The sequence below is a fragment of the Bactrocera tryoni genome, chromosome 2 (assembly GCF_016617805.1).
Source record: "Bactrocera tryoni isolate S06 chromosome 2, CSIRO_BtryS06_freeze2, whole genome shotgun sequence".
NCBI lineage: Eukaryota > Metazoa > Arthropoda > Insecta > Diptera > Tephritidae > Bactrocera > Bactrocera tryoni.
The window spans coordinates 75,645,792-75,669,029 of NC_052500.1; the positions used below are offsets into that span (position 1 = coordinate 75,645,792).

General features: G+C 32.9%; 8 protein-coding genes across 11 annotated transcripts; all 8 read left to right on the forward strand.

The window, feature by feature from the left end:
* The first annotated feature begins 198 nt into the window (after nucleotides 1-198).
* On the forward strand, nucleotides 199-2,119 carry LOC120769373 (zinc finger protein 732-like). Of its 3 annotated transcripts, XM_040096339.1 has the most exons (5): nucleotides 200-313; nucleotides 371-435; nucleotides 498-1,415; nucleotides 1,466-1,818; nucleotides 1,872-2,119. In XM_040096339.1, exons 1-5 carry the CDS (start codon nucleotides 298-300, stop codon nucleotides 2,008-2,010), a joined length of 1,491 nt encoding a protein of 496 aa, XP_039952273.1. In that variant the 5' UTR covers nucleotides 200-297; the 3' UTR covers nucleotides 2,011-2,119. The 3 variants fall into 3 exon arrangements, with proteins under 3 accessions (XP_039952272.1, XP_039952273.1, XP_039952274.1); XM_040096338.1 differs by having other exon boundaries at nucleotides 199-435; XM_040096340.1 differs by lacking the exon at nucleotides 200-313 and having other exon boundaries at nucleotides 348-439; nucleotides 1,872-2,118.
* Nucleotides 2,120-2,344: 225 nt separating this feature from the next.
* On the forward strand, nucleotides 2,345-4,313 carry LOC120769288 (zinc finger protein OZF-like). Its single transcript, XM_040096208.1, has 4 exons — nucleotides 2,345-3,371; nucleotides 3,432-3,778; nucleotides 3,843-3,955; nucleotides 4,036-4,313. Exons 1-4 carry the CDS (start codon nucleotides 2,394-2,396, stop codon nucleotides 4,092-4,094), a joined length of 1,497 nt encoding a protein of 498 aa, XP_039952142.1. The 5' UTR covers nucleotides 2,345-2,393; the 3' UTR covers nucleotides 4,095-4,313.
* Nucleotides 4,314-4,670: 357 nt separating this feature from the next.
* Nucleotides 4,671-7,193, forward strand: LOC120768465 (zinc finger protein weckle-like). Its single transcript, XM_040095168.1, has 4 exons — nucleotides 4,671-5,119; nucleotides 5,179-6,123; nucleotides 6,184-6,533; nucleotides 6,770-7,193. Exons 1-4 carry the CDS (start codon nucleotides 4,904-4,906, stop codon nucleotides 6,903-6,905), a joined length of 1,647 nt encoding a protein of 548 aa, XP_039951102.1. The 5' UTR covers nucleotides 4,671-4,903; the 3' UTR covers nucleotides 6,906-7,193.
* Nucleotides 7,194-7,421: 228 nt separating this feature from the next.
* LOC120768466 (zinc finger protein 567-like) lies at nucleotides 7,422-9,662 on the forward strand. The gene is made up of 4 exons (XM_040095170.1): nucleotides 7,422-7,834; nucleotides 7,890-8,822; nucleotides 8,892-9,241; nucleotides 9,330-9,662. The coding sequence occupies exons 1-4, from the start codon at nucleotides 7,613-7,615 to the stop codon at nucleotides 9,460-9,462; spliced, it is 1,638 nt and encodes a 545-aa protein (XP_039951104.1). The 5' UTR covers nucleotides 7,422-7,612; the 3' UTR covers nucleotides 9,463-9,662.
* A 400-nt stretch (nucleotides 9,663-10,062) lies between these two features.
* Nucleotides 10,063-11,932, forward strand: LOC120768468 (zinc finger protein weckle-like). 2 transcript variants are annotated; one of them, XM_040095173.1, is made up of 5 exons: nucleotides 10,063-10,318; nucleotides 10,374-10,854; nucleotides 11,005-11,267; nucleotides 11,328-11,677; nucleotides 11,734-11,932. In XM_040095173.1, exons 1-5 carry the CDS (start codon nucleotides 10,115-10,117, stop codon nucleotides 11,804-11,806), a joined length of 1,371 nt encoding a protein of 456 aa, XP_039951107.1. In that variant the 5' UTR covers nucleotides 10,063-10,114; the 3' UTR covers nucleotides 11,807-11,932. The 2 variants fall into 2 exon arrangements, with proteins under 2 accessions (XP_039951107.1, XP_039951106.1); XM_040095172.1 differs by having other exon boundaries at nucleotides 10,374-11,267.
* A 1,005-nt stretch (nucleotides 11,933-12,937) lies between these two features.
* LOC120768467 (zinc finger protein weckle-like) lies at nucleotides 12,938-15,043 on the forward strand. Its single transcript, XM_040095171.1, has 4 exons — nucleotides 12,938-13,366; nucleotides 13,428-14,366; nucleotides 14,426-14,775; nucleotides 14,834-15,043. Exons 1-4 carry the CDS (start codon nucleotides 13,160-13,162, stop codon nucleotides 14,958-14,960), a joined length of 1,623 nt encoding a protein of 540 aa, XP_039951105.1. The 5' UTR covers nucleotides 12,938-13,159; the 3' UTR covers nucleotides 14,961-15,043.
* Nucleotides 15,044-15,193: 150 nt separating this feature from the next.
* On the forward strand, nucleotides 15,194-22,657 carry LOC120768463 (zinc finger protein weckle-like). Its single transcript, XM_040095166.1, has 6 exons — nucleotides 15,194-15,383; nucleotides 15,480-15,706; nucleotides 15,780-16,820; nucleotides 16,892-17,244; nucleotides 17,414-18,134; nucleotides 22,512-22,657. Exons 1-5 carry the CDS (start codon nucleotides 15,275-15,277, stop codon nucleotides 18,132-18,134), a joined length of 2,451 nt encoding a protein of 816 aa, XP_039951100.1. The 5' UTR covers nucleotides 15,194-15,274; the 3' UTR covers nucleotides 22,512-22,657.
* Nucleotides 19,873-22,489, forward strand: LOC120768464 (zinc finger protein weckle-like). Its single transcript, XM_040095167.1, has 4 exons — nucleotides 19,873-20,191; nucleotides 20,265-21,239; nucleotides 21,311-21,663; nucleotides 21,835-22,489. The coding sequence occupies exons 1-4, from the start codon at nucleotides 20,000-20,002 to the stop codon at nucleotides 22,328-22,330; spliced, it is 2,016 nt and encodes a 671-aa protein (XP_039951101.1). The 5' UTR covers nucleotides 19,873-19,999; the 3' UTR covers nucleotides 22,331-22,489.
* Nucleotides 22,658-23,238: the final 581 nt, after the last annotated feature.

The window sequence follows — 23,238 nt, forward strand, 5'->3', positions numbered from 1 at the left end:
TTTTATCATTTGTAGCAATACAAAATTAAAATTAATTTTTATTAATAGTACTTAATATTCAAGAATGAAAATTATTAGAATGCAATTATTGCAAAGTGTGAACCATATTTATGTGTTTCGATTTCAATTAAATTCCTTAGCATCTGAACAGAGAACGTATAATATTATACGTTCTCTGTTAGCATCTGAAGGGTACGATGTGGTAATGAGACTATTTTGTAAACATAAGGGGAACAATTAGTTTTAATTAAACAATTAAGGCTCTAAAGCATTCTCAACAAGTTGAATGGTGTAAATATGGATTTTGAATGGAGTATATGGTGTCGATTTTGTGCGAAAGCTGATATTAAAAATATCAACATATTTTCAGCTGAAGCAACGGAGAGCAATAAAACTAATCTGATTTCGGTAATTCATAAATTGTTTAATATTAAGGTAGGTATGTATATCGTATTTAATCAAAGTTCAATTGCTGTATAAATTCAATTTCCCAACAGTTCAACCACAAAGAAAAGATGCCTCAAGTCGTGTGTGCTGAATGCCTACTAGTGCTAACATCTTTGGAAAAATTTGCTGCCCGTGTATGTAAGATACAAAAAATGTATAAGGAAATTCTGCAATCAGAAGAAGGCACTGCGATAGACCTAAAGCTTTTATTTGAAAAGTATGAAGTAGATCAAGATGTTTCACAATTGGTTAGCAAATTAAGCACAATAAATAATTTACCCTACGCGCCGTCAAATGCAAATTCTAGTCCTTGTAATTCAGCACCAATCATAACCACGCAAGCATCAGCATTCTCAGATTTAATAGTTTATGAGTCGCACACCGATGTTTTAGATAGCACCAATAATACAAATAATGACTGTAAAGATCCATTAGATGAAATTTGCGAATGCGAAAGTAGTGGGTCATCAAATAGCTTTTCTACCTTAGAGGATGTTTTTGCTGCTGCAAAAAAGTCGGATGAAAAATCTATAGAAAACACTGGCGATAAAAAAATTACAAAATTGGAAGGTTTGAGCAGTGAAAATACACCCGAAAATAATTTGATTTTTCCCGTGAAGGAAACCCGAATTGAATGTAATTACATTTGTAAGCATTGCCCAAAACGATTTCAACGCTTCAGTAGCTTTAGATTACATGTAAAGAAAAAGCATGGGCTCATTATACCACTAGAGGAGAATACAGCGTTTCCATGTCCTAACTGTGATTTAATGTTTCACAGAAAAGGCTTAATGACGCAACATCTAAAATCTGTGCATGCTGATAAGACAGCATTTATATGCGAGAAGTGCGGAGAAATTATGGGCAGTAAGGACACATTACGTGACCATATGCATACACATTCAAATTATGCTCCTTTCAAGTGTAAAGTGTGTGGTAAATGTTTTAAACAGAAAACTCGCCTAATGGTAATGAATTATAGTTATTATTAAAAAATTACTTATCATATTATTTTTAGAAACACATGGATATACATGGAGCGAAGCATATTTGTGTTGAGTGTGGTTTACAATTGAGCTCCCGTGCTACACTTTATTCTCATTCATTTGTTCATTCTGATTTGATGCCACATAAGTGTGACTATTGTGGACGTGCCTTTAAACGTTCAAAAACATTGAAAAATCATCTTATTCTACACACTGGTCTGAAACCATATTCCTGCGATTTTTGTGATAAGACCTTTTCAAATGGAACTAGTTGTCGTACACACAAAAAACATGTACATCCGTTAGAATTTGCTGCTCAGGAGGCTTCCGGCGAAAAACCCGTTAAAGCGAAAAATATACCTACGTTGTCTGTCCTAAAAGCGGTGTAAGTATGTATATACTGTGACTGTTTTGTGATTTAATCGTTTGTATATTTAGTACCCGAACAGCTAAGAACCTTACACCTGTAGCGCCGAAACAGAGTGGAAATTTTTCTTTAGGCAAGAGACCCAAGTTAGATCAAAAGCACATAGATAAAAGTAAAGGAGTTATTTCAAAGGAGATGACTACAGTCTAACAAAAAAGTGCAATTCAATACAAATCTATAAGATACTATTAACTGATTTTATTAGCAAAAATTTTAATTATATATGCATGAATGTACGTATAAGAATTTAATAATAATAAAAAATATTTCATAAATTTTGACTGAAACTCTTTGAAACATTATAATGTTAATTATAGCATTATTTACCATATTTATTAAATTTTATTACCGCTTAAACTCAACCCTTTAAAAATTTTAAAAGTAGTGAAAATTATAAATTTTATATTGAAATCGTAAAAAAATAGATAAAATTATCGGTTTTATAGAAAATCGATTGTTATTGTACATCCCCTTTTGTTTTGTAGAAATAGTGAATTTCTATGTGAATAAGCTGCTGACGTATTTTGTAAACAATGGATAAAAACACTACTGAAGATAAACCTCCACTTGAATCCATTTTCATTCCGGCATATCCAATCATTAAGGCGCCGTTCTTACCAACTAAACAACAAATCTTTGTAGAAAGTTTACCTGTAATATGTGAGCCGGACATTGTGATTAAGACAGAAGATGATGATTGTGAAGTTAAAGCTACAAAATGTGAGAACGGAGCTGTTGAAGCATCATCCGCACCACCACCAACAACGACTGCATCATCATTTATGGACTTCGATGATACAAGTAGTAGCAGCAGCAGCGATGACTTCGATGCAGTTGACAATAATTACTTCGATGACGAGAGGTATAAAAGTAAAACCAAAACCTCAGAAAAGGGAAGCATTAGTCCAAATAAATCTGTAAAGAAGGCGGATGGAACGGAATATGTAGTAACCTGTAAAATATGCACAATGGGATTTCAACGTATGAGCAATTATAAAACACATATGAAAAAAAAGCATAAAATTGAGTTAGATGAAGGCACAAAGAGAAAAAAGAATAAGCGTTTGTCGACCGCGGAAAGACGTATGCTGGAACCTAAGATTACATGTAACATCTGTTCAATGGGTTTTCAACGTAGTAGCAATTATACCAGTCACATGAGGAAAATACATAAAATTGTTGGTGATGCAACGCCGTTTAGTTGTCCAAATTGTCCACGTAAATATGAATTTGAATACGAGTTGAAGCGACATATGAAAAAATACATACCTTTGGATGAAAGGCTCATTTTTCCGTGTCCCCAATGTGATCGGAAATTCCAAACAAAAGTTCATGTCACAAGACACATTCAATTTGTTCACGACAATTCGCGTCCATTCATTTGCGAAGAATGTGGCGAAGCTGTGCACACTCGGACCATTTTACGCGAACATATGCTCACACATACTGACTATTCACCATTTGAATGCAAAGTATGCGGAAAGAGCTTTAAACGGAAACAACGACTAAAGGTATTCGTAACTTTTCTCCCGTTTAGTTGTTGTTATTCAAAATCTTATTGTCATTTATAGAGACATATGGAAATTCATGGAGAAAAGCATATTTGTACCGTATGTGGCAAAGAGTTAAGTTCTCGATGTACACTTAATAAGCATTTATTGGTGCACACGGAGGATAAGGCTCACAAATGTGAATATTGTGGGCGAGCCTTCAAGCTTATTAAAACTTTAAAAGTGCATTTAAATATACACACCGGTGAAAAAAGATATGAATGTAATTTCTGCGACAAAGTGTTCTCGGCTCCATCAACTCGTCGTCAACACAAAAAGAAAAAGCATCCTGAGAAGCTACTTGAACTAGAGATGTTAAAAACAGGCAAACATATTAAAAGCGATGCGGGTAGTGAGGATAACTCATTGTAAGTTAAACTGTATGTACGTATATTATATTATATATTTTCCAATTCTTTTTTCTGTGTGCAGAACGGACAATGCAAATGAAAATGCAAGTACTGAGGCAATGGATTTTTCATCAAGTATGAATCAACCAACCACCAGCTCGGCTACGTATTTTAAAAATCCCGCAAACATGAGAGGTAAGAATATTGTGTAGTGGTACTTGATAATAAAGACATATTTTTCATGTTCATTGTTTTATGATATTTATTTTTCGTAGATTATCCTCTGCCAGACTTCAGAATGTTGGATTTTGTTGGTAGAATGATGTTGGAGTAACACAAATTTATCGACTATTTAAATCGATAACATTGACACAGTTGTCGAAGAAGCTTTAATGTTCAGTAAATGTCAAGCTATCCGAAAGCCATCGAAGATCGCTGACATAATTTCATTGTAACATAATTGCATATGTGCATGTAAAATTTTGTTTTTAATTTATATTTAAATAAACTAGACTCAATTTTAGAAATGAGTTTTATGTTAAGACGCGATTAATTCCAATGTATCTATAATGGGGTAGAAGACAAATTTATAAATGTTTTAAAACTTTCACGCGTGAACGCGATTGATTTTAAAAGTGAGTAATTATAACCGGTTAACATATACTGTTGAAAAAATAAAAATTTCAAAGTATTGATTATTTAGGGTCATCTGTCATTTATGTGCTGGTTAAAAAAATGTCTTTAGCGAAAGAGTCTTGGTTATATTAATTAGAACTTAACAGACGGAAGGCTGCTAACCAGACAATGAGAAAAATATGTGTTCCTCAAACCCAATTGTGCTCATAAGCTATAATTTATCGATATATACATATCGACCAATCCTTTACATATCTAAAAGGTTAATAAAATATTTGTTACAAATTACAGGAAAGCACTAACTTACCAGTGTGTATACATAATTAATATTCATAAGCAAAGAACATTATCCCAAAATCAAATAAACGTCATTGAATTGGAATAATAAAGTAAACTAAATATCTATATTTAATATTGACATACTTCAGAAAAAGAGGGAAGCCATATATGTGTTGTAAATTGAAGATTATTGCTAATAACAACGGCAAGAAATATAACACTTAAAAAATGTCGGTTATTGAATTGAATAAAAGATATCCCTTGGTTCTTGAAGAAAGCAACACTTTCTTTGAGGAATGGAAACGCTGGTGTCGACTTTGTGCAAAAGCCGAAGTGCAATGTATTAATGCTTTAACAGGACACTATGCGCAATCCACACTCGCAAGTGATAATTACAATTCGTTAAACATACTTGCTGCTATAGATGAATTTTTTCACGTTCAGGTAAATGTGCTTGAATAAAAAAAATTCTTAAACTTAAACATAATTTACATTTTTTTTAGATTAAGGAAGATGAGAAGCTCTCACCTTTTGTTTGCACTGAGTGTTTCGATGTGGTAACATCATTTGTTAAATTTAATGATAACGTTAAAAAGGTTCAGCAATTGTACCATGAGCTTTTGCATAGCGATGATAAGACCAAACTCAATTTGCCAGCTTTATATGCTAGGTATGGTCTATGCAGAGAAGAGACTATTTTGACACAAATCAGTAGTAGCAAAGTGCCAGTGGAAGAAATTTTCATTGCTGATTCGCCCGTACCAAAGTGTGCTAATTTATCGATTCAAATAAAAAATGAAAGTTCTGATGAATTTCCGGCAGAAGTGTTTATTAAAGAGTTCGAGAAAAAGGAAGAATTTCAAGACCCCTTCGGGGAAGAGGAAGTATTCACAGAATTGAAAACCCGTGCGCCTGTAAATGACGACGATAATAGCAGAAGTGAAGATTTCAATTTGCCAATGGATACCGAAGATACTGATGATGAAGACGAAGAAGTTTATACAAAAAATAAAATTAATAATGACAGTGTAGAGTCAGAAGATTCTGCTGAAATAGCCAAAGAAACGGCACATACTTGTGGTATTTGTTTAATGAGTTTTCATCGCAGATGTAACTATTCGGTACACGTAAAGAAAAAGCATAGTAAACACTTATGCCGGCATTGTCCAAGCTTATTTGATAGTAAACCAGTTTTAAAGGAACATATGAAAGACCATCGACAATTATTCCCCTGCCCACATTGCGATCGCAAATTCGTAACAAAGGAATACGTATCGCAACACATAAAGTTTATACATGATGACGAACGTCCATTTATTTGCGAAACATGCGGTGATGCCGTCCGCACGAAGGGACAACTTAAAGAACACATGTTGACTCACACGGACTATTCGCCCTTTGAATGCAAAGAATGTGGAAAATGCTTTAAGCAAAAACAACGGTTGAAGGTATTTATAAAAGTTTAACAATTATAAAACTTGATGACATAAAATGTGTATTTCTTTCAGAGACACATGCAGATACATGGTGACAAACATATTTGTACAGAATGCGGCAAACAACTGAGCACGCGCGCTACACTAAATAGTCACCTACTCGTGCATTCGGACAAGATGCCACACAAATGTGATTATTGTGGACGACTTTTCAAACGTGCTAAAACGCTTAAAAATCATTTAATTGCACATACTGGCCTTCGACCGTATTCATGTGACTTTTGTGACAAAACATTTTCGACAGGACCAAGTTGTCGTTTTCACAAGAAAACTATGCATCCTGTTGAATTGGCTGCTCTGGAGGCATCAGGGGTGAAAACATATACAAAAAATATACCAAATTTAGATGTGTTAAAGGCCGTGTAAGTATATACATACATATATTAAAGAATATTTTTACCCTGACCAAAGGCATGCAAACTAACCGGTCAAAATCAAGTACTTATATTGAAAACTTTTCCATTTGACGAGATATCTTCACGAAATTTCACAAACAAGTTCTTGTATGAAACCTTTTTTATTTGTGAAGGGTATTATAGCTGAAGGTTTTTATGTTTTGTATAGATTATGTTATTCATAATTACGATTTTGTTTTTAGATCGCGAACTGCGGAAAACCTCACGCCTCTGGCATCCAAACAAAATGGTTATGCAACATTTGATAGAAAAAAAGAACCGCCTAAAGAGGATGTAGAAGCAAAACCAAACGAAACAGCTATGGCAGTCGATACATAAATACCGAAATCAGTTTTGGAAAGTTGGTTTTCTTTAACAATGACAGTCCCAAGAAAAACGATTTATGCATTTGTATGTGAAACTCGTTATCACGTTTGAAATACAATATTATTTGACGTATGAACATGTAAACAGAACACTTTATGCATACAAACATATGTATGTATGTGTATATTTAAATGCATATGAAGTTGAACACAAAATTCAATATATTTAATAAAATAGATAAAGATTTTAAAGATAGATTTTATTAAATACCTATCTTGGCGTACGATTACTTTAAATTTACGTTTGAGATTGCAATATTGAGTATGTGCACTTAGCATATTATTTCTTATAAATTAGTAAATAAATAAGTATATTTAAAAACATAAACGAGTATAATTAATAATTTTAGCTAACATCTGTAAGACGTATACTTGATATATAAATAAAAAATTAATTATTCGTATGCGAATCGATAGATACTTGATGGTACACTTATCGATATATCGTTAATCGAATATACCTATGTTCCACATCTAAATTGTTGCAACAATAAAATAAATGAGAAACATTTCAGTTTACCGCTGGCTTTAAATTGCTAATTTTCTCATACATGTTTGTAAATTATGCAAATGGAACAAATTTGTGAAGCAACTGTCGTTGTTGATACATGTAGTACAAAATTGGAATAACAGTAAATCGTCAGTACACAAGAGCTAGAAATGGGGGATTTACTACATAAAATTAATAGTGAACATATTGGAAACATGGCAGAAGAAGACTTTTTTCTCAAAGAATGGAAAAATTGGTGTCGTCTTTGTGCGCGTGCTGACGCCGAATATATTAATATGATATCCGGACAATGGAAAATGCCTATGCCAGCAATTAATGCTTATAGCAGCAGTAATATTGTTCCAGTTATAGAGGATTTTTTTCGAATTCAAGTAAATAGTTAATACTTTATACAGCAAACCCATATTTTCATATTTTACTTTATAGATTGAAGAAGATGATAAGTTTTCAAAACTGATATGCGCAGAATGTTATCAAGTAGTTACTTCCTTAATAAATTTTAGGGATCGGGTGAAGAGAGTTCAAGAAATGTATAGTGATCTACAAAGCCACCATCACTTAAACAAGTTGAGTCAGAAATCATTGTACGAGAAATACAACATAACTGAAAATGAACCATTTCTGACAACAAATAGCAATAAACTGCCTGTTGAAGAAATTTTCGTTGCTGATTTACCAATTACAAATGTAACAGAGTCAACAGAAATTGAAGTGAAAAGTGAAAAGAAATCTGATGAAGTTACAGCTGAAATCCTGTTAACAGGCTTTGAAAAGGATGATGAGTTTGCCGACCCAATCGGAGATATAAATGATAGCTTAGGCATTCTAGATTATGCCATAGCTGAAGAAGATGAGCTCAGTACTGATAGTGAACAAAGTGAAAGAAAATTTGATGTTTTAAATAGTGATTCAGAAAATAGTGAAGACAGAACTGAGAAAAACGTAAAAATACATAATCAAGACTTGGAATATAATTACTCGTGTAAAAGGTGCAAGTGCTCACAAGGTTTCCAACGCCTTAAGAACTATATCACTCATATGAAACAAAAACATGGTGAAATTAATTGCCCACAATGCGCTGATTCATTTAAAAATGCCATTAAACTAAAACTACATATGAAAACTCATCCAAAAGCTTTTTCATGTACACTTTGCGACAAGAAGTTTGAAACAAAAACCAGATTAGCAAAACATATCAGTTGTGCACACGAAGATGAACAACCACTGATTTGTGAAGTGTGTGGTCTTATTTTGCGCTCTAGAAAGCAACTCAGAGAGCACATGCTGCAACACACCGACTATTCACCATTTGAATGTAAAATTTGTGGCACCAGTTTTAAAATAAAAAGCCGACTGAAGGTAAGCTACTATGGCTAAAGATATTAACGAACATATTGTTCAATTTTAAATTATACAAATCATATGCAGAGACACATGCAAATACATGGAGACAAGTACATATGCCCGGAATGTGGTAAACAATTGAGTACGCGTGCTACACTCAAAAGTCATTTGCTTGTACATTCCGATAAGATGTCGCATAAATGCGATTATTGTGGACGACTCTTTAAGCGCGCCAACACACTTAAGAACCATTTAATTGCCCATACCGACCTTAGGCCATACGCCTGCGATTTTTGTGATAAAAGATTCTCAACAGGGCCAAGTTGTAGATTTCATAAAAAAACTATGCATCCGAAAGAATTGGCTGAATTGGAGGCATCCGGAGCTAAAACATATACCAAAAACATACCCACTTTACATGTTCTGAAAGCAGTGTAAGTAGTGCAAGAAAAAAATTTGATTTCGTAATTGAAATATACATATATACATATATATACATATGTATATCTTTTGTTGTTAAAGTTCGCGAACTGGTGAGAATTTCAAGCCACTGGCATCAAAACAAAACGGTTGCGTGCATTTCGACAAGGAAATACAAGCTAAAACTGTGGTTGCGAATTCAACGCTTACTACGAATGCTGCAAGCGAAAAGTAATAAAAAAATTAATATTTTTATTCAAGTTCTAAATGTATACGTTGACAAATTAGTTGTAACATCTGAATATCTGAATTTTATAGTTATATTAACATATGTACATAATTTATGTGTGCATTAATATTTTGCACTTCAATGAAGTGCTGGTGTGGTATCAGATATCCTTAAATAATAATAATAGCAAATATATAGAATTACTACATTATGTTTTTATTTTTTCATTTTAGGATTTTTATGTTATTTTTATAATATTTGGGGTAATTTAGACTAGTAATGTAACAAGTGAGCTTTATTTAATAAATTTGAAGAAATTTGTAATAGGTACATGTACGAGTTTGTTGTTATAATTTATTGGATATCAAATATAAAGATCTTACTTACTTTTTGGAGATACTTAATCTATACATTCACTGAATTCAACCATCTCAATTACGAAATTTAATTATGCACAATCAAAAAAATTATTAAAATAGAATTTAGAAGTAATTTTACTATATCTCTCCTAATTATTTCCAAATTTCACTAATCATTATAGAGTTATCGTTTTGTTGAAAATTATCGATAACTTAGCCACATACCTGCATTTCAGAATTCATAGAAATCAAAAGTGAAAAGTAAACAAACAGATTACAAAGTAAACATATTCGTGGTAATGTCGAGTGTTCTTTTATCTGAAACTGAAAAGTTTTCTACAGATCGTAATTATGATGCTAAATGGAAAACTTGGTGCCGGCTCTGTGCTAATGATGATGTACACGGTATTAATCTTCTTTCGGGGCAGTGCTCACAAGACCTGAATAGTGAGTTGCATGATATTAACATGGTTCATTCAATAGGGGAGTTATTTCAAATACATGTAAGAGTATTGATTATTTCTCCAAGAAATTTTGTATAAAATTATTGTTTTATAGCTTCAAGAAGATGAAAAACTTTCACAAATAATTTGCTTAGAGTGCTGGAAATTTGTAAAAAGTATAATTAAATTCAGCGAACGCGTAAACAAAGTCCAACAATTGTACGCTGAATTATACAATTGTACAGATAAAACCACACTCGATTTGGGTTTGTTGTTAGATAAATATGGTATTTTTAAAAGTGAAACACTAATAACGCAACAAGGAAACGAACTGCCGGTTGAAGAAATTTTTGTTGCCGAATTAACAGTTACGTCTGAAGTTGGCACTAATATAAAAAATGAGTGTATAAAAGTGACAGAAAAGTTGGATACAATAGTTCAAGAGACAAAAGATGAATTTAATGACCCTATAGGCGATGAAGAAGGAACCTTAGACCAAATGTCTTGTACTTCATCTATGTCCGATGACATTAGCAGCAATGAAGATAATGATGATACAGGATCATCCGATTGTGAAATAAAGTCATACAAAAAAGGTGACATTCATGAAAATATCTCAAAAGAATTAGAACACCTGTGCAGCATTTGCTCACAAAGCTTTCAACGTCGTAGCATTTATTCTAGACACATGAAGAAAAAACATGGCGTAATCGTTTGTCCACAATGTCCTACTTCATTCAAAACAGAATCTACGCTCAAGTTGCATATGGTAAATCATCGAAAATTGTTCAGTTGCCCACAATGTGATCAAAAATTTGAAAGGAAGGGGTCGCTTGGTAATCATATAAGGAATGATCATAAATTTGCCAGGACATTGGTCTGTGAAGAATGTGGTGAAGCATTACGTACAAAAAAACAACTGAAGCAACATATGTTGACCCATACAGACTATACACCATTTGTCTGTAAGGAATGCGGAAAGAGTTTCAAGGAGAAATACAGATTAAAGGTAAGCTATAATCCTGAAGTAGAATTTAACGAAACCAGCTGAGTAATTTAAGAATTTCAGCGCCACTTGGAAACACATGGTGATAAACTCATCTGCACTGAATGTGGAAAACAACTAAGTTGCCGCGCAACACTCAGAAGTCATATGTTAGTACATTCCGATAAGATGCCACACAAATGTGACTATTGTGGACGTGCATTTAAGCGAGCCAAAACGCTTAAATATCATTTAATAGCTCATACTGGACTCAGACCGTATTCTTGCGACTTTTGCGACAAAACATTTTCAACTGGCTCCAGTTGCCGTTTACATAAAAAGACTTTGCATAAAGTTGAATTGGCGGCCTTAGAAGCATCTGGGGCAAAGGCCTATACAAAAAATGTACCAAATTTGGATGCATTAAGAGCTGTGTAAGAACGTTTGTCTTTATGCTGTGATATATACTTATTTAAATTTAATATTTTAGAGCGCGTACTGGTGAAAATTTGATGCCGTTGGCATCAAAACAAAATGGTTATGGAGGTTTAAAAAATACCTAAGGGCTGAATATTTCGTCAAAAGTATGATTACCGATATTTGGTATTACAAAATACATATGTACATACATATATAATCGTTTTTGTATTTATTTATTCATATACATATAATAACGCAATGTGCTGATGCATATGTGGAAGTAACATACATTTATTTCAAAATTAAATATTTTAACGTTATTAATATTGGAAATGTTTTTATTTTATTAAATCTTCAATCAATATAAAATTGTTTTTACCAACTGTACAACAAGATGTTGTTGTTAATCCAATTACAAATACAAGAATAAGACATCAAATGACGTAGTGGTATTTTTTAATGTTAGAAAACAAAGCACAAAAAGTGCACACGCGAAACCGTTGTCAATTAGAGGATCCGGAAAGAATATCGTGTATAAAAATGATTCCAATTTGACTGTTTGATACTAGGTGTGTATACATACATATATGTATAATTGCGTTAAATGTTTTCTAATTAGAACGGGAAACCTTTTTCTTTGACTCTACACGAACTGCTCACACATGTTTGCAAATAGAGTGGATATTTCTCGTTAAGAAAAAAGTATAAGCTTATGCACTATAATTGTGTAATACAATCGAATTCTTTGGCAACTTCAAAAATAATTGTATGCACCGTCTATTTAGTTCAAGAATATCTAATAGCTCTATTGGAAAATACTAGTTTCCAATGTCGCCGAATTAATTGTATTTCCTTAACTACTTCCCTGTATTTATTCCCTTTCATTTATTAACTTGATTACCGGCGGATATCAAATTTTAAAATAATAGTAATCGCCTTATCCGGCATTGTTCACCTTACATTAATTGAATTTGTGAATACTTGGATGTGAAGTCTATATGTATGTAAACATATACAAGCTATATCAATAACATAACGTCTCTTGTCATTTTATTATCAACAAAGATGTGCCTGACAAGACAAGTATTTTTTCAATTATTAAAACAAAAATTAAAAAGTAACTGTTAGAACTGCACTTTCCCGTTTTTGAAATAAATAAGTATAATATTTACAAAAAAGAAATATCGTGCTAAACAGCAAATTATTGCGGCAAAATATGCATCGATTAACAAATCTGAAGTTATCGACAATTTCCTTCCATACCCAACGTTCGAATTGTAAACAATTAGAACAAAATCAGATTCGCAACAATTATTTTGTGTTCATACATAATTGTCATAATAAACAAATAGAGAATGCAAATCTGAAAGAAGTCATTAATAAAAAAGGATAAAAGACAACAGCTTGTGAACAGGGTATTAATTTTTATAAACGGAAGGAAGCATGTGTAATTAATTTCAACTCACTATACAAAAAGTAAATAAATCTTCATAAAAATGTCAGAAACCGATTTAGACAAAAGAGATACCTGTACAAATTATCAGTTAATTGCTGAATGGAAAAGTTGGTGTCGCCTATGTGCTAAACCCAATGCAAGTTATATCAATGCCCTATCTGGGCAATGTGTGCCAAACATGTCCAGTTTTAATGTTTACAATTTAAACAACATAGTCTCCGTAATAGCCGAATTTTTCCAAGTACATGTATGTAATTGAAATCAAAATATGCACATTTATGCCTTTACGTTTAAGCCATATTTTACAGATTAAAGAAGACGAGAAACTTACACCGCTAATTTGTACAGATTGTTACAACGTAGTCAAATCCTTCGTTGATTTTAGTGAGAATATTACAAAAGTACAAAAATTTTACGATGAACTACTGCATAGCGATAATACAATGAAAATAGACTTATCAGCTTTGTATGAGAAACATGGTCTATTTAAGGAAGAATCATTTACACCACAAACCAGCATTGAACTACCCGTGGAAGAAATTTTTATTGCCGATTCACGTACCGCAAGCACAGTACATAAATCGAAATTTCAGATAAAAAACGAAAAAATATCAGTGGCATTATCGCCTGAAGTACTTATTAAAGAAGTCGAAAAAGAAGAAGATCTTCAAGACCCTTTTGCCGAAGAAAAAATACTTGCCATAGTTGGAAATAGTGTAGCAACAACAAGAAAGAGCAATTATGTCGACAATGATGACTATGACATGCAAATGGATTCTTCGGACGAAGATGAGAGAAAAACGGACAATAGATTGAATAGTGAGGATATTGAAACGGATGATTCTGAAGAAGTGGTAAAAGAGAGTAAATACACTTGTAATATTTGTTCACAACGTTTTCAACGTAGCGGAAATTATGCTGCACATATGATTAAGAAACATGAAAAAATTATATGCCCACATTGCCCTGGCTCATTTGATAGTGAATCGAATTTAAAGAGTCATATGAAAGAACATCGAGAGTTATACCCGTGTAAACAATGCGATCGCAAATTTCAGCGGAAAGAATACGTAGCCCAACACGTTAAATGTGTACACAACGATGAGCGCCCATTTATTTGTGAAGCATGCGGTGATGCTTTACGCTCAAAAGGACAACTTAAAGAACACATGTTAACGCACACAGACTACTCTCCCTTCGAATGCAAGGAGTGCGGGAAATGTTTCAAACAGAAACAACGTTTAAAGGTAATATAATACTGAAATTTAGCATAATATTGTTGAAAATATTTATGTACAATTACCAGAGACACATGCAAATACATGGAGATAAACTTATTTGCAATGAATGTGGGAAACAGCTAAGTTGCCGGGCCACATACAATAGCCATATGTTAGTCCATTCCGACAAAATGCAACACAAATGTGACTATTGCGGCAGAGCTTTCAAGCGTGCCAAAACACTGAAAAGCCATTTAATACTTCACAGTGGATTAAAACCATATTCGTGCGAATTCTGTGATAGGACGTTTACAAATGGGTCAAATCGACGTACACATATGAAAAGAACACATCCAAGTGAATTAGCTGAGTTAGAAGCTTCAGGAGAAAAAATGTATACCAAAAATATACCAGAACTAGCCGTGCTGAAATCTGTGTAAAAGAATATAACCATTCTGTTAAATATTGTAAAATATTGAAACATTTTTTTGCAGTATACGGAAAGCGGAGAACCTTATACCTGTTGTCTCAAAACAAAGTGGAAATTTTGCTTTCGGCAAAAAAACAAGCTCCAAACCAGTAAATACTGCGGACACCAAGAATTCCGAATCAATGAAATAAATAGCAATTAGCTACAAATAATATTTATAGAATTATTTAGGTACCTTTTTTAAATTAGGAGCATCAGCAACTATATAAAAAGACAAAAACATAACATCAAAAACACGATTATTTAATGAAAATGATTAAAAATAGCAGATAGTATAATATGTATTACAATTTGCAGTCCAACACCTATATATATGTATGTATTTTGTTGTCTTTTAAATTGCTTTATATTTCTTCTATAGTTTCATGGGGAATGTATTTAATTCTTATTTGAAATGAAGGAAGATATTTACTTAATTATTTGATAACCTGCTCTATATACATACATGAACAATTATCGTCCACAAAACTATCGAGTGCATTCTATACAATCGACAGATATCTGCGGACACTCAATTTTATCTTCCCTATCCGAAAAACATCTGTTCTTATTCGGTAATTTTTCACAACTTTTTCGCTAACATTTTAGTAAACATACGTATTTCATGCCGTTTTGAGAAAAAAAGTAAAATTTTGCTTAACATATTTCAGTGTATGAAAATATGAATGTAGTGCACGAATTAAGAGCTGATGAAAAGCTCAATACCAATATTGATAAAATTGCGCCTTGGCATTTTTGGTGTCGCTTATGTGCAAAGCAAGATATTCAAAACATTAGTGTTTTTTTCAAAGATGAACATATGGTTACTTCTACAGGCAATGGAGAGGAAAACAATCTCGGTCTTAATATTGCTATTACGAAATACTTTTGTGTGCAAGTAAGTATAGTTAATACTTGTTTTAATTGTGTTTTACTTTTCAAACAAATAACGCAATACCAATTTCTAACAGATAAAAATGAATGATGAACTGCCAGACCGATTGTGTACTGAGTGCTTTTCTTTAGTAACGTCTTTGGTTAACTTCAATGAACGGGTGATAAAAGTGCAAGAAATGTATGAAGCCCTTCAAAGTCTTAGTGACATTACAGAAATGGATTACCAAACGTTACGTTTGAAGTTTGGTGTGCCAATTGATGATCGACCACATGAGTTTCTATGCCGTACAGTAGGGGAGGTACACTTACATGAAGAAAAACCAAAAATAAATGAATTTGTTGAAAAAAGTTTTATGGAAGAAGCTGTGATAGATATTTCACCAAAAGTGTGTAACAAAGTTATTGAAATAAAGGAAGAAAATTCAATTGAGTTAACACCGCCGGCAGATGAAGATGTATACGATTTTGAAAATGAAGACGCTTGTGACGAAGACCCCTTTGGCAGTGATAGTGATATGAAAAGCGATGAAAATTCTAGTTCTAGTGAAAGTTCTGTGAATAACTCACGAAAAAAACGTATAAAAGAAAAACATGACACGGAAATAGATGAAACAAATATTAATTATATTAAAAAACGAAAAATTAAAAAAAATGATGATTTTAAGCAAGCAGAAGAGAGCGGCGATGGTGAATGTAATGAAATATATACATGCAAAGTATGCGCGCAGACATTTAAAAGAATCTCCAATTATCGCACACATATGGAACGCAAACATGGGCAACTTGCGGTCGTACCCAAATTCACATGTACCGATTGTCCATTTACATGCAACACCCAAGCACAACTAAATCATCATGCCGTCAAACATTTGCCGCTTACAAAGCGACGCATTGTGCCCTGCCCTCATTGTGACCATAAATTCCCTACTAAGACCTATGTGGCCCAGCATATAAAGTATGTGCATATGAACGAACGCTCCTTTATTTGTGAGGAATGCGGCGAAGCTGTGCGCTCAAAGGGACAACTTAAACAACATATGCTCACACATACAGATTATGCACCATTTGAATGTGAAGTGTGTAAAAAAGGCTTTAAAAATCAAGTGCGACTTAAAGTAAGCAACGTTAAATAATTTTCAGCTTATACTTGCATTATGTTTATTTGTCATATTTATGATATTTACAGAAACACATGGAAACCCATAATCCAAATAAGCACATTTGTGCCGAATGTGGTTTGCAATTAAACTCCAAAGCTACATTGAACCGTCATTTGTTGGTGCATTCCGACGTCATGCAACATAAATGTGATTTTTGTGGACGAGCTTTTAAGCGCGCAAAAGCATTAAAAAATCACCTTATTCTGCATACAGGTCTCAAACCCTATTCGTGCGACTTTTGTGATAGAACATTTGCCAATGGTTCTAATTGTCGTACACATAAAAGAAAAGCACATCCCGAAGAGTTAGCCGCATTAGAAGCCTCTGGAGAAAAAGCATATACTAAAAATATACCGAAATTAGCAGTACTGAAGTCTGTGTGAGTATTATTGTATAAATATCGCATCACATATTTATAATAATTGTATGTAAATTTGTGTAGAGCAATGTTTTTTTCCTTCAACCGACTTACAAGTTTTATCTTGTTTTATAATTGGAAAATATTAAACATAGATACTAACTTAACTTAATTCTTTTACAAACTCTAGCACACGTGCGGCTGATAATCTAGCGCCCGTTGTTTCTAAACAAAGTGGAAATTTCGCTTTCGGCAAAAAACCCAAACTGCCACCGGACAGCGTGGGCACTATTAGTAAAAAACAAGCTAAAACGCTCAAACAAACCATCGCAACGCCAACGATTCCTGCATCTATCGCGTCTGGCAACAATAATGCCAATCATGGAATACTTTCCGACTTTGAAACGAATAACCAGCGTTTGGACGATGAACATAACTCGCTTGGCAGAAATATACCCACAATCGATAATATATACAATCATCTAATGAAGCAAACTGCCACCAACAGTGGTTGTGCTATGAACTCTACCTCCATACTGAATCCCATGCATATGGAACTTAAACGCTCACACAGTGAAGACTCATCACCTGCTAACAACAGTTGTGTAGCTATTGATATAACAAATGTTATTGCGCAGCAGCAAACGCCGCTTAATCAGCAAATATTAGTGCCGGTACAAGATGCTGCAGTCCAAAATTTTTGTACAGCATTTATAAAGCAACATCAAATGGGTAAACAACAACAACACATAGCTGCATTACAACAACATCATGACGAAATATCCATACATAGTCCGGCGAGTCATATTTCTCATCACACCGAAGAGCTCTCAACAGCATCAGCAAGCGCAGCGGAAGCAAATAAATTTTATAGCCACATAAGACAACATACTCCAGATAGTTATCTTTAGATGTCACTTGATAGCAATAGAAGGCTTTCCTCAACTAATGACTTTGAATGTGAGTGCATATTGTGAGTGATTTCTTTGTGTAGTTATATTTTTGTTCGTGTGTACGTATGTTTGACTTAGCGTATTTACACGGTAGTGCTAATGTAATTATAAGTAATCAGTAATTTTAAATTAATTGTAAATATTTTTTAACGTTACATCATTATTAACGGCTGCATTGATGATGCACATATGTCAACCAATGTCAATCTCCATAGTTACACAATCAAATTATGTATTTCAAATCAAAATTATTTTACAAACAATAGTGCTTAGACATACTCCAAAAAGGTAACTTTCGTTTTTCTATTAAAATTTCAAAAAATAATTATAAATTGTTGCTAGTTTTAATTATGTGAAGTTGTTTATGGTGTGTAAAATGTATATCAAGCTTAAATATAAGTTTTATGAATATTATATATTCAGTACTTGTAATGTGTTAGTAAATATATTTTTTCTGTCAGTTTTCCATTCTGATTTGAAAAAACTTGCAATCAAAATGTGCGTTAATTTTTAGTAATAGTTGGTAATATTTATTTTAGATATACTTAAACGAAAAACTAACAAATAGAAAAAAATTTATAATTTTTTTATCGGAAGGCATTGTACATAACAAAATTATAAGCCCAACGTTTTAAATAAATTTTGGAGAAAAATAAAGAGTGCGTTAATCATTCAACTTTCATTAATATTGTTCGTAATTTTTAAATTAAGTGTTATTGTTATTTTTTGATTAAGTACTGTTACATTTTATTAGTGTTTATTTTGTTATTAATTATTATTATTTTTAAATAGGCATAATTTCTGAAATTTAATTTTTTATTATTTTATGTAAATACATATTACTAAATTATTATATTAAGTATTATTTTTTTTTTAAATTAAATTTTTTATTTTATTTTTATATTTATATTATATATAAAGTATGTTATTCTCGTTTTTTTTACATTGTAGTGTTGCTCAGGTATTAAAGGAATACAAAGAAAAAATTTGCCGTAATTTTAGCGCGATCAGATATCAAATAGCACATCAATGAGTTTAGGGGTAAATTTTTTTCATTTCATGGTTTATGAGTTATTATATTTTCTTTGTCGTTTATCCCTTGTGAAATCCAATAAAAAAGGCATTTTTTGCGAATTCTTTTAATAGGCATTTTATTTAAAAAATATACATTTAAATATTTGAATGTACTTTAACAGTCGACGATTCATTTTGAAAAATTTTGGTCTTTTTGTTCAAAGTTTAATCGAAAAATTATGAAAACTTTATTTTTAATCTCAGACGTGAATCTTAAATTTGAAAATCAAATTTTGAATCCAAAACTTTTTATTAAAAAAAAAAAAAATCTAAAAATAAAATAATTAAATAAAAAATATAAATAATCAAATAAAAACTTCAATATAAAAAAAAATTTGTCCACAGTTTAATTAAAAATTACAAATAGTATAATATTACAATTTGAAGTCCCACACCTCTATATATGTATGTATTTTTTTGTCTTTTAAATTGCTTTATATTTCTTCTATAGCTTCATGGGGAATGTATTTAATTCTTATTTGAAATGAAGGAAGATATTTACTAAATTATTTGATAACCTGCTCTATATACATGAAAAATTATCGTCCACAGAACTATCGAGTGCATTCTATACAATCGACAGATACCTGCGGATGCTCTATTTTATCTTCCCTATCCGAAAAACATCTGTTCTTATTTGGTAATTTTTCACAACTTTTTCGTTAAAATTTTAGTAAACATACGCATTACTTGGCGTTTTGAGAAAAAGTGCAATTTTGGTTAACATATGTATATTAGTGTATGGAAAGATGAATGTAGTGCACGAATTAAGAGCTGATGAAAAGCTTAATACCAATATTGATAAAATTGCGCCTTGGCATTTTTGGTGTCGCTTATGTGCAAAGCAAGATGTACATAAACATATGGTTACTTCTGCAGGCAATGGAGAGGAAAACAATCTCGGTCTTAATATTGCTATTACGAAATACTTTTGTGTGCAAGTAAGTAAGCTTAATAATTGCATTAATTCTGTTTTACTTTCTAAACGAATAACACAATATCAATTTCTTACAGATAAAAATGAATGATGAACTGCCAGACCGATTGTGTACTGAGTGCTTTTCTTTAGTAACGTCTTTGGTGAACTTTAATGAACGGGTGATAAAAGTGCAAGAAATGTATGAAGCCCTTCAAAGCCTTAGTGACAATACAGAAACAGACTACCAAACGTTACGTTTGAAGTTTGGTCTGCCAATTGATGATCGACCACATGATTTTCTGTATCGTACACTAGAGGTACACTTACATGAAGAAAAACCAAAAATCAATGAATTTGTCGAAAAAAATTTTATGGAAGAAGCTGTGATAGATATTTTACCAAAGGAGTGTAACAAAGTTATTGAAATAAAGAAAGAAAATTCAATTGAGTTAACACCGTCGGCGGACGAAGACCCTTTTGGCAGTGACAGTGATATGAAAAGCGATGAAAATTCAAGTTCTAGTGAAAGTTCAGTGAATAACTCACGAAAGAAACGTATAAATAAAAAACATGACACTGAAATAGATGAAACAAATATTAATTATATTAAAAAGCAAAAAATTGAAACAAATCATGATTTTAAGCAAGCAGAAGAGAGCGGCGATGGTGAATGTAATGAAATATATACATGCAAAGTATGCGCGCAGACATTTAAAAGAATCTCCAATTATCGCACACATATGGAACGCAAACATGCGCAACTTGCGGTCGTGCCCAAATTCACATGTACCGATTGTCCATTTACATGCAACACCCAAGCACAACTAAATCATCATGCCATTAAACATGTGCCCTGCCCTCATTGTGACCAAAAATTCCCTACTAAGACAATTGTGGCAAAGCACATAAAGTATGTGCATAAGAACGAAAGCTCCTTTATTTGTGAGGAGTGCGGCGAAGCTGTGCGCTCAGAGGGACACCTTAAACAACATATGCGAACACATACAGATAATGCGCCGTTTGAATGTGAAGTGTGTAAAAGAGGCTTTAAAAATCAAGGGCGACTTAAAGTAAGCAACGTTAAATCATTTACAGCGTTCAATTACTTTATGTTTATTTGACATATTTATGATATTTACAGAAACACATGAAAACCCATAATCTAAATAAGCACATTTGTACCGAATGTGGTTTACAATTAAACTCGAAAACTACATTCAACCGTCATTTGTTGGTTCATTCCGACGTCATGCAACATAAGTGTGACTTTTGTGGACGGGCATTTAAGCGTGCAGAGGCACTAAGAAATCACCTTATTCTGCATATAGGTCTCAAACCCTATTCGTGCGACTTTTGTGATAGAACATTTGCCAATAGTGCTAATTGTCGGACGCATAAAAGAAAAGCGCATCCTGAAGAGTTAGTCGCATTAGAAGCCTCTGGAGCAAAAGCATATACTAAAGATATACCGAAATTAGCAGTACTGAAGTCTCTGTGAGTATAATTGATTTCAATAATGCATCTCAAATTTTTAATAACTAAATATGAAATTTGCGTATGATGATGTAGCTTACATGCAACTGTCTTAAAAGTTTTATCTTTTTTATAATTGTAAAATATTAAACTTAAGTAACTTAACAATTATATTTCTGTTACAAACTGTAGCACACGTACGGCTGATAATCTTGCGCCCGTTGTTTCAAAACAAAGTGGAAATTTCGCTTTCGGCAAGAAACCCAAACTGCCACCAGACAGCATGGGCACTGTTAGTAAAAAACAAGCTAAAACGCTCAAACAAACCATCGCAACGCCAACGATTCCTGCATCTATCGCGCCTGGCAACAATAATGCCAATCATGGAATACTTTCCGACCTTGAAACGAATAACCAGCGTTTGTACGATGAACATAACTCGCTTGGCAGAAATATACCCACAATCGATAATATATACAATCATCTAATGAAGCAAACTGCCACCAACAGTGGTTGTGCTATGAACTCTACCTCCATACTGAATCCCATGCATACGCAACTTAAACGTTCACACAGCGAAGTCTCATCACCTGCTAACAACAGTTGTGTAGCTATTGACAAAACGAATGTCAATGCCCAGCAGCAAACGCCGCTTAATCAGCAATATTATTATGTACAGCATTTATAAAGCAACATCAAATAGGTGTAAAACACCAATACACAGCCGCATTACAACAACAGCATGACGAAATATTTCATATCATATTTCTCATCAAACAGAAGAGCTCTCCACAGCATCAGCAAGTGCAGCGGAAGCAAATAAATTTTATAGCCTCATAAGACAACATACTCCAGATATTTATCTTTAGATGTCGCTTGGTAGCAATAGTTATTATATATACTTAAACGAAAAACTAATAAATAGAATAAAATGTATAATTTTTTTTATCTTAAGGCATTGTACATAACAAAATTATAAGACAAACATTTTAAATAAATTTTGTAGAAAAATAAAGTGTGCGTTAATCATTCAACTTTCATTAATATTTTTCGTAATATTTAAGGGGCTATACCAGTTTGACACTTTCAAAAAAAAAAAATATTTGCTTATTCGGTAGTTTACATTTCCTAAAATATCCTGTGAAATCGGCAAGGTCGTATCTTGAATAGTTTTTGGATGGCAGCGTTCTAAAAAACGACCGCTCGCAGGTATAATCATATATTAGTGAAACTTTAAACTACGTCGCACCAGTCTTACGAAGACGAGGAAGCTACAACTTCCTCAACTACGTCGACGACAGGAAACAATAGGCCGACCAGACTTCGAACGCAACTAACTTCAGACATGCACTGATCGCCATTCATAGCCAATAACATCTTAACCGACCTCTCAGTGAACGGCGTACTTGGAGTCAAACCTCCACCCATTGCAGTCGAAGAACTCGAGTTACCGCCAGAAACGTGAGTGACCCTTACGCAGCTTCTTTCTGAATACAATAATAACCATTCTTAAGTCACTTACGCTGTTTTGAGAATAAAGTTTCAAAATAAAGTATTTTATACCATCATTATCCGGCCATATAATAGAGTATTGAA